A 9,861-nucleotide genomic window follows, 5' to 3' on the forward strand; every position below is an offset into this window, starting at 1 on the left:
AACCTGCAATATTCCAAATAACTAAAGAAAACAGCAGGAATGAGGAGCAACACAAACAATTTCACTCGAAAGAATACTCCGTCTTGATCTCGATGCGGATTCGTCGGTAGATTGCCTTTGCAGCGGCCAAAGTTGTTTTCTCACTTTGGTGTTGATCAGCTTTTATCTATTCTCCCTTATTCTTTTACTGTTTAACTTGTTCTAGCTTTTATTATTTTTTTCTTGTATTCCAAAAGTCATATACTATAATTTTTGTGTTTTTAAATGTCTTGATTTAATTCAATGAGTAGTATATGTATTTCTTATCAATTCTTGATTTTTTTTCCTATTATTACTTTGTTGTTGTTGTTGTTGTTTTCCATCCCTAACAGTACCTTGATCTTGATCTTGATGTTGCATGTGACTCGGGATTACTTGACTTGATTTAATGTAAGAGAGGGTTCAGGTCATTTATCATTTTCTTTCAGCTAACTCTTTCAGACCTGCAAGGGGATTGACAAGTGGGTCTTTATTATTATTATTTTTTTGTTGCTCTTGACCAACTTATATATATATATATATATATATATATATATATATATATATATATATATATATATATATATATATATATATATATATATATATATATATATATATATATATATATGACAGGATATTCATGTGTCGAATTTCATCGTGATTTTTTTTTCTTTTCTTCTTTCATGCATTTTTTTTCCATGTGACGATATTTTAGATTTATGATGGCTGAATTTCTTTCCTTGCTTAATTTTTTTTCAAACTTACTTTTCTTGTTTTATTCTTATTTTTTCTTCTTAAACCTTGCTTTTGTTAATGTCAAGGTCTCACGTATGTCTATCTATCTATCTATCTATATAGATAGATAGACAAATAGATAGATATAGATATATTGCTCTCCTACATTTTTCTCTCAATTTGTTAATGTCTTAAGCATGTGGTAGTATCAGCAGGCCATAACATGTCAAAATATACCGTGAAAGTTTACTAAGCGTAACAAAACGGCCACTAGTAAAATTAAGAATTCCGAAAGAAAAAAAACTAAACAAGTATGTAAATAAAGTTTATGTGCCTCTAAACGAATTTCAGCGTGGTTCACGAAATACGAGCACCAAAATAAAGAAAATTGAATTTCTCAACATAATGGATTGGTCCAGATATTAAATAGATTCATGTAAACATTGTGCACTACTGAAATCACTCGCATAATTATCAATACTTAGAAAAAGGCAGAACTTGTTTTTACTAAAGATACTAAAATAAAGTTATGTTTGCAGGTCGAGATTGGAAAGACAGCGCCTAGCGTCCATGATGAGGAGGAAAGAGGTGGCTACTGGCTTTAGTGTGTTGTGTGTTGTCTGAAATTATCTGATGAACATGCCCGATGATTCAGCACCGTTGCGATCACAGGAATAGGACGGATGACGACAAGGCGACGCTGGAAACACGTTGTGCATCGTGAAAGCACGAGGCCGAACGTGAGCCCTGGGGGGAAGAGGAATGCATGGTGAGTGTTAATATCATTTTAGTATTTCGTAAAGCGTGTGGGAACTAAAGGTGACATGTCATTTTCGCTTTTACTTCTCAGTCACTGTGATATTTCTTTTCTTTTCTAATAAACAAGAGTATATGTTTCAGTAAGGCAGAAATTAAGGGCCAGTTTTATAATGGTTTCATGTTGGTAATATCTGCAGGGTTTATGGGCGATGATTTTCAGGCCCACAAACCAATAATATTTCACAGCTGTCTTTGTACGTAAACCAGAAATCTGAATCCAATGCAAGACAGGTAAGGAGGAGAGCTTCCTTACCGCAGCTTAGTAGTGATAGTTTTTCAAGTACGTATACATTAAGTTTGTAGTATCCCTGACACACTGAATATTGACCTATTTCATACCATATTCTCTTCTGTGATGTTGCATCACCATGAACTAAACCAATCAATCAGTCTATCTATCTCTCTATCTCCCTTTCTTTCCTTTATTTTTTCTCCCAAAAGATGTTACTTATCGAGCTACTTGTTCCTTCAGTCTTCCTCTTCCCCCTCCAGTCTTATATCATCTGAGAAAGAGTACGTAATGTTAGTACTCTCTCTCTCTCTCTCTCTCTCTCTCTCTCTCTCTCTCTCTCTCTCTCTCTCTCTCTCTCTCTCTCTCTCTCTCTCTCTCCTCTCTCTCTCTCTCTCTCTCTCTCTCTCTCTCTCTCTCTCTCTCTCTCTCTCTCTCTCTCTCTCTCTCTCTCTCTCTCTCTCTCTCTCTCTCTCTCTCTCTCTCTCTCTCTCTCTCTCTCTCTCTCTCTCTCTCTCTCTCTCTCTCTCTCTCTCTCTCTCTCAGTCCCACTTCAGCTTTGGTGGAGTGTGGACGGTCCTCTCCTCCTATCCAGCTGTTCTCTCCGCTGCTCGTCCAGTACTTTCAAGCTGCTGAGAGGGAGGGCAGGCATGGCATTTTCCGGTCCAGCCACCCTCTCGGAGTTGGAGGAGGATCTGGCTCTAAGTGAGGATGAGTCCTATGATGGTGCCTTTCCTGCTTTGCCACGTTCATAAGGCCAGGCCTCACCTGTCGGCCATAACAAGCGGCGAATGGACGACATGTTAGCCAGTCACGACGAGTCACCTTCTCCACCCGCCAAACCACCCAAGCACCGTAAGGACAGTGATGATACCCAAGCGGCGCCGCAGCAGTTCCGTCATCATTTGTCTCTCGACGCTCCTCTGCCGCCTCCACCACGTTTTGTAGAGCCGTCCAGACCTCCTGCCTTCGCCCCTCGTGAGGAATACGTCAGGTTGCTCTTCTCCGGGAGCCCCTCGGTGGAAACGAAGCTTCGGTGGTTGGCTGAGGTCAACCGCACGTTCAATCTGGATCGTCAGGCTGCAGTAGTGAAGAAGTCGGCGGTGTCGTCTCGCTTTGTGTATGTCTCACGGCAGCGCATGGATATCGTCGAAAGGGTAAAGGCTGGTGAGTTCCTGTCTCTTCCTTTAGAAGTGCAAGATTCACCTGTGAGGAATACTAAGCTCCCTTCGTACCTCCTTACAAGATACCCAAAGTGTGTTGACCCTTCTCTGGCCAAGGAACATCCAGGGGTGTACTCTGCCCGTCGCTTTTTCCAGAACGGAAAACCAATTAATAGGATTGTGATCGTCTGGTGCCATGATGACCCTCCTCCTGAGGCTGTCTCCTTCACTTTTCTTCCGTGCCTCCCTCCTTGCGAGGTGCGACCACTGCATCGGGACAAACCTTCATGCTACAGATGCTGGGGTGTGGGGCATATCTCTCGTTATTGCTCGGCTCCAGAGAAGTGTGCCTGGTGCGCAGGTGAACACGACTCTCGTACATACCCTCATCGAGCCCCGTCGCCGACTGTTAATAATGCTGATCCCTCTACTTCGTCCTCCCCACCAGCTGTTGCTCAGACGTCAAAGTGGAAGTGCCCTCGCTGCCATGAGTCCGGCGTGAGTGTCTGGCACGGCTGTCCCAGACCTCGATCGAGTTCCCGGATGCGATCACCACCCCCGCCGCCGCCACCCAGCACCGCTGCGCCTCTCGATGCTTCTCCGGCAACTGCTTCACCACAGGTTGATGCTCTTCGTGAGGCTGTGAGTAAACTTACCGCTACTTCTGCCGCCTTAGCAGCTCGACTGGAGGTGATTGAAGCACGCATAGCCTCCTTAGCCAACAGTTGTGCCAAGTTCGAGGACTCCGGATCCTCTATGGTAGAGACTCAAAAGGTAGTGATTGATAATATTACTTCCTTGACAGAAAGACTGGATAATCTTGCTTCTACTATCGACATGTTGTGCAACCTCCAGGTCCAGTCACATAAGAAGCCTGAAGCAGCTTCCCACTCTCCACCATCAGGTCGCCGCCCAGCACATCGGACTGTTCGATAGACCACAGAGGCTTCAAGTCTTGTCCTGGAATGCTTGCGGAATAACAAGTTTTGGCAAGTTCCCCGCTTTGCATGCCTATGTTTGCAAACTTCATCCTGGCATTATATTTTTACAGGAAGCTTTTGTTGGGCATCCGCCGGAGGGAAGGACAGCTCCTGCTCTCTCTGGGTATGTTGCGTATGTACATCCTGTCAGGAACGGTCTTATCACCTATGTCCTCTCATCTCTGCAGCACCGGCTTCTTGGCTGTTCAAATGACCACGACACCACCTTCCAGCTCCTCGAGGTGACGGTGGGTTTGAGTAAAGTGAGACTGTGCAATGTGTATTCTGCTCCTGCCAAACTTAACACTCACTTGCTTCCTCCTCCACCGGACTGTGGCATAATTTATATTGGTGATTTTAATGCACGCCATCCAGAACTAGGCGATGTTTCACAGACACCTAATCGGAGTGGAGTTCAGTTGTTGCGCTATGTGCGTCGTCACCATCTCACCTGCTGGGACTGTGGCGGCGCCACTCATGCCCGTGGTGGTACACTGGACCATATTCTCACCTATGGATTAGTGGCAAATAATGTTACATGTTCCTCTGTTTCTACTCTCTTCTCTGATCACATTGCTCTTACAATTAATTACACCTGCCACTTGCACAAGACACTTTTCACACACGTAGCCGTATCAACATTCCCCCTAAATATTGTCCCACTTACATTGCATATATGACTGCTCTCCTTCCAACGTTTGCTATGGAGTCACCTGAGGAATTATACTCTTCTCTTGTTCATGCCACCCATGCCTTTTACTTACGCTACATCTCCAGGCCTCACATTAAACGGCAGACCAGACCCCATGCGTGGACGCTCGACGGACGTCTGTGCGAGGCAGAGCAAGCGGCAGAGGCGGATGGTCTACTCTACCAAAGGCATCCAACATCACAACATCTACGCCAGTATCGAGACTCCAGAGACACTCTGGTGGCTCTTCAGCGCTGTGTAAGGACAGAGGCGTGGCACGATTTCCTGAGCGGCTTAAACCACCAGACGAGCACCAAATCTATGTGGCATGCTATCAACAGGGTGCTGAAGAGGAAGCCGGCCAGTGCCCTCCACCACAGCCCAGCTGAGTATGCTAGTAACCTTGTAACAGCTTGGTCTACTCAGTCCCGTGTTACTAGCCTCCCAGAACATGTACAACGGGCCCTCCGCCACGGAGCAGATCGTCGCGCCCTCCGGTTAATGGCAGCCTTGCTGACGCCAGACGAGGAGGACGAAGTGGAGATCACTACAGCCGAGTTACAGCGTGCCCTGGCTCGAGGTAAAGCAACAGCTCCAGGCGATGACGGGATCACCTACTCGGTTCTCCGTCTTCTCTTCAAAGTACCCGGTAATCCATTGCTTCGCCTTTATAATCTCTGTTTTAAGCGTGGTTATTTGCCTGCTGCTTGGACATGCTCTACCATTGTGCCTATACCTAAACCTCTTACAGATAAGTTTCGACCTGTATCACTCACTTCATGTTTTTCTAAAGTCATGGAAAGGATTCTGCTTAACCGCCTCATGTATCGGCTGGGAGACAAGCTCTCGCCTAGGTTGTTTGGCTTTCTCCCCTCAAGAAGCACTCACCATTGCCTGGTAGATCTTTACTCTCGCCTGTCGTCAAACAGTGTGGTAGCCTTTCTTGATTTAAAAGTGCATTTGATATTGCTAACAAAGACATTATCCTTGACCAACTGGTGGATTTCAACATCAAAGGTAATTTATTGAAATGGATTAAAGGGCTATCTTAACAACAGGACCTCCAGAGTGTATTTCAAAGGTGCTTACAGTACATCTCACGGCTTCGAATTAGGAACTCCTCAAGGGGGTGTGCTCAGCCCTTTCCTTTTCAACATATTAATGCATCGGCTACTTTCATTGCTACCCAACACTCCTGGAACTACCATTACATGTTATGCTGACGACATCTGCATTCACAGCTATTCAGCAGAGGACCTACAACATCATCTTGACTCCTTTTCCAGTGCAGCAGCTTCTTGTGGTCTTCTCATGTCACCTGATAAGAGCAGAATCTTTTCCCTGCGCAGTCCAAGACTCCTTCCAGACTTTTCAGTTGGCAACAGTGTCATCCCGCTGTGCACTCAGTATATCTACTTGGGCGCTCCAGTTCACATCCCTCGAGCCACTCCGGGACGTCGTGTTCACCCTATCATCCGGGATCTCTTGGGTCGCCTCGAGAAGCGCTTCACGCCTCTAAGGACGCTCGCCACCAGAGAGAAGGGTATATCAATCCCGTTAGCCAGGACCATCTACGTGACGTTTATACGCTCAGTAGTGGATTATCTCTCCTGCCTTAATCCAACTCCCTAAAGTCTCTTTGGATCCCCTTGACAAATTTCAAAACAGGGTAATGAGGTTTATATTGGGTTGCCCGTCATCAACAAGGATTGTTAATATGCTAACAGAGCTTAAGCTTCCTTTTCTTGCAGACAGAATACACTCAAATGTCACTTCTCTTACTACCACATGTCTTCACACACCACACCTTGCACTTCATTACACTCATGTTGTTAGGACAGCCATGGGTCCCAACGCAAGACTGCCCCGAATTCATCATGGTGGTCGTAATCTGATAAAGCATGTGTGTTCTCTGCTCCATAGTCTCCACATCAGTATTGACGAGGCAGAGGTTGTTCCTGTTTCACCGCCCTGGCGTGTTCCCCTCCCAGCTGTTCTCTTTACTGAGATATCGAAAGAGGAGATACCTGTCCTGCAGCAGCAGCGGGCCATGGAGACTATTGCTGCGGTAACATCATCTATTCCGACGCCGCACCGCATATTCACCGATGGTTCCCTGCAACCTGACGGACGGGCCGGTAGTGTAGCCTTCTCCCCGGACTTGGATCCCCCGGTAGGAGGATGGACTGGCCGTAGACTCCCTGACAGCTCTAGTTCAACGTATTGTGAGTTGCAGGGAGTACTCGACGCTGTGGAGCTTCTTTGTCAGAGGAGAGTTAATGGTGGTGGTATCTGTGACTCACAATCAGCCCTTCAGGCTATTATCTCCTTGCGTCCCTCCTTTACCTCTGCCAGACGAATCCTATCCTTATTGGCCACAGCACAAGATCATTCCTTAGTTATTAAGTTTGTCTGGATCCCCTCTCATATTGGTTTCTCCCATAATGATGCTGTGGACAGCCTGGCGAAGGCAGCTTGTGGGCAAGAGCCGCGCGTCGATCGGCCGCCACCTTCCCTGCCTCAGGTCAGCTGCTATGTTGGCTGTGAAGCAGGCAATGAACGCTCAGAGAGTGATCAGCGAGTCTATCCAACATTATGACACCATGAGGGCGCACTCCTTCAAGTATCGTCGTACGGGCCTCATGGTTCGTAGACACAACGTGGTATCAGCACGCATCAGGCTGGGCTACAGGCCGGTGTTGCAAGTCGCACGGCTGGAGGAAGAGCAGCACTTCACCACTTGTCAACTCTGTAATGCACCTTTCTCAAACACCTTATAACATTATTGCCTACAGTGTCCCATTGTTAGTGATATGTTGCCTAGGGAAGAAACATTAGAACAAATATGTCTTTTTACTCTCTGGTGATCATTTAGACACCATACTTGTTCGCTATCCACGCTTTGGTGGTGTTTAATCCACTGTAAACAACGACATCTTCCTGTATGTATCCTATTTGACGGTTATGTCTTTTGACGTAAGTTTTGTACCCTTACATCACTCTATTGCGTTTATTTTGTATGTAATTCATTAACTCTTGTCTTTAGTAATATTTTGTAATTTCCTATGATGGTTTGACGCTTCTCTAATAAATTCATTACAACAAAATTCTCTCTCTCTCTCTCTCTCTCTCTCTCTCTCTCTCTCTCTCTCTCTCTCTCTCTCTCTCTCTCTCTCTCTCTCTCTCTCTCTCTCTCTCTCTCTCTCTCTCTCTCTCTCTCTCTCTCTCTCTCTCTCTCTCTCTCTCTCTCTCTCTCTCTCTCTCTCTCTCTCTCTCTCTCTCTCTCTCTCTCTCTCTCTCTCTCTAACCTTACACAGACTACATGCACTAATACCGATAAAAGCTCAGTAATTAAAATTGATAGATGATGACCATGTTACCGAAGTACATTGTATAAGTATACGCTTGGAAAAAAAGGAACGACGTTCCATTAGTGGTGCCTAAGCAGTGAGTCTCAGATTTATATTTCATAACGGTGAAAGCATGTGTAATAATAATTTTGCAAGGTCGAGCAAACAAGAAGACTTGACATAAGAGGTGTAGCGAGGAATGAGTTTGTTACGAGAACATTTTATAAAACTGGAAGTAATGACAGATAAATACACACACGAAGACAATAGTTAGATAGATAGATGGAAACATACAGAGACAGGCAGACAGAAATTAAGCCTACAGAATAATAGTGTGATAATAATGATAATAATATGTGTACGTAGGCAATAATGACTGATTGGCTGAATGACTAATTGACTTCAAGACGGTACAACGATAGGGTCACGGCCACGGCTTTGGTCAATAACTAATGAAGAGTGCAGTGGGAATGGGATAAGTAATCTGATACCCTATGAAATATTGTAACATGGAGCGTAATAAATAGAAAGATTGATAAAAATAAATAATGAAATGTGAAATAGATAGTAAGAAACGAATTAGTATATGTAGACTTGGCACTGGTTATTCAGTTATTACATTAAATTTTACAGCATTCTCTTGTATGACATATTCAATCATATTTTACTGTTATTTGTATAAGAACGTTGCGAAAACACACGCACACGCACGCACACACACACACACACACACACACACACACACACACACACACACACACACACACACACACACTCTCCTGCACACACACACACACACACACACACACACACACACACACACACACACACACACACACACACACACACACACACACACATAGGAGGACTAAGAGGAATAATATTAGATTGGATAAGGGATTACTTGAAGGACAGAGAGATGAGAACTCATCCTGGAGTAAAGTAACAAGTAGAGTGCCAAAGGGTCAGTGTTAGCCCCCATTATGTTCCAGGTATATGTAGACGAGATACAGTATGGAGTGACGAGCTATATTAATTTATTTGCTTATGATGCAAAATTGTTAAGAGTAATTAAGACCCGAGAGGACTGTTTGCTACTGCAGGAAGATATAGACAAAATTTATGAGTGGAGTAAGAAGTGGAAGTCAGAATTCAATGCCAAGAAATGCCATGTAATGGAATTAGGAAAAAGTAAGAGAAGACCAGTATGGAACTATTTGATGAGAGAGGAACAAATATTCAAGACTAAAGAAGAAAAAGATCTGGGAGTGGTTATACAAGAAACTCTGAGCCAAGAAAAACACATACATAAAATATTTGGAACAACATATAAAATGTTGACTAATATTAGGGTGGCATTTCAGTACCTGGACGAGGATATGATGAAAAGAATTATTACGAATATGATACGTCCACAGTCGGAATATACAGCAGTGGTGTGGTCGCCAAGCTTGAAAATGTATATAAGAAAATTAGAATAGATCCAGAGGACAGCTACAAAGATGGTGCTGAAACTAAAGGACCTAACATATGAAGAAAGGCTGAAGAAAATGGGACTGCCAATCTTAAAAGATAGAAGAGAAAGAGGGGACCTAATAACAATGTATAAAATACGTAGTTAATGACATTGAAAAGATAGACAAGTAAGACCTAGTGGTGGTGAAAGAAGAAACTGGAAGGACAATAGGACATGCCAAGAAGATTAGGAAGAGGCAGTGTGTGAAGGATATTAGAAAATACAGTTTTCTACATAGAACTGTGGAAAAGTGGAATGCTTTGAATGATTTAGTTGTTACAGCACATATATAATGTGTATAGCTGTAAAGAAAATTAGATAAATGGAGATATGGAGACAGGACAATATGAGCCCCGC

At 44.1% G+C, this 9,861-nt stretch overlaps 3 protein-coding genes across 5 annotated transcripts in view; 2 read left to right on the plus strand and 1 right to left on the minus strand.

The window, feature by feature from the left end:
* LOC123518030 (exonuclease 3'-5' domain-containing protein 2-like) overlaps positions 1-373 on the minus strand; it is a 50,517-nt gene extending 50,144 nt beyond the window's left edge. For 2 of the 3 annotated variants that reach the window (XM_045278535.1, XM_045278533.1), the window contains exon 1: positions 58-329. Coding sequence is in view for 1 of the 3 variants with exons in the window: in XM_045278534.1 (XP_045134469.1) it covers positions 336-362 (27 nt within the window). In the remaining 2 variants the exon portion in view is untranslated. The other variant, XM_045278534.1, reaches the window with a different exon arrangement.
* Positions 1-2,096, plus strand: part of LOC123518032 — a 57,857-nt gene extending 55,761 nt beyond the window's left edge. The window contains exon 2 of the transcript XR_006678644.1: positions 1,296-2,096. The gene's annotated coding sequence lies outside the window, so the exon portion shown is untranslated. The remainder of the gene's footprint in view (positions 1-1,295) is intronic.
* A 4,214-nt stretch (positions 2,097-6,310) lies between these two features.
* LOC123518031 lies at positions 6,311-7,418 on the plus strand. The gene is made up of 2 exons (XM_045278536.1): positions 6,311-6,863; positions 7,099-7,418. Exons 1-2 carry the CDS (start codon positions 6,311-6,313, stop codon positions 7,416-7,418), a joined length of 873 nt encoding a protein of 290 aa, XP_045134471.1.
* Positions 7,419-9,861: the final 2,443 nt, after the last annotated feature.

Source organism: Portunus trituberculatus, chromosome 43 (assembly GCF_017591435.1).
Source record: "Portunus trituberculatus isolate SZX2019 chromosome 43, ASM1759143v1, whole genome shotgun sequence".
Lineage (NCBI taxonomy): Eukaryota > Metazoa > Arthropoda > Malacostraca > Decapoda > Portunidae > Portunus > Portunus trituberculatus.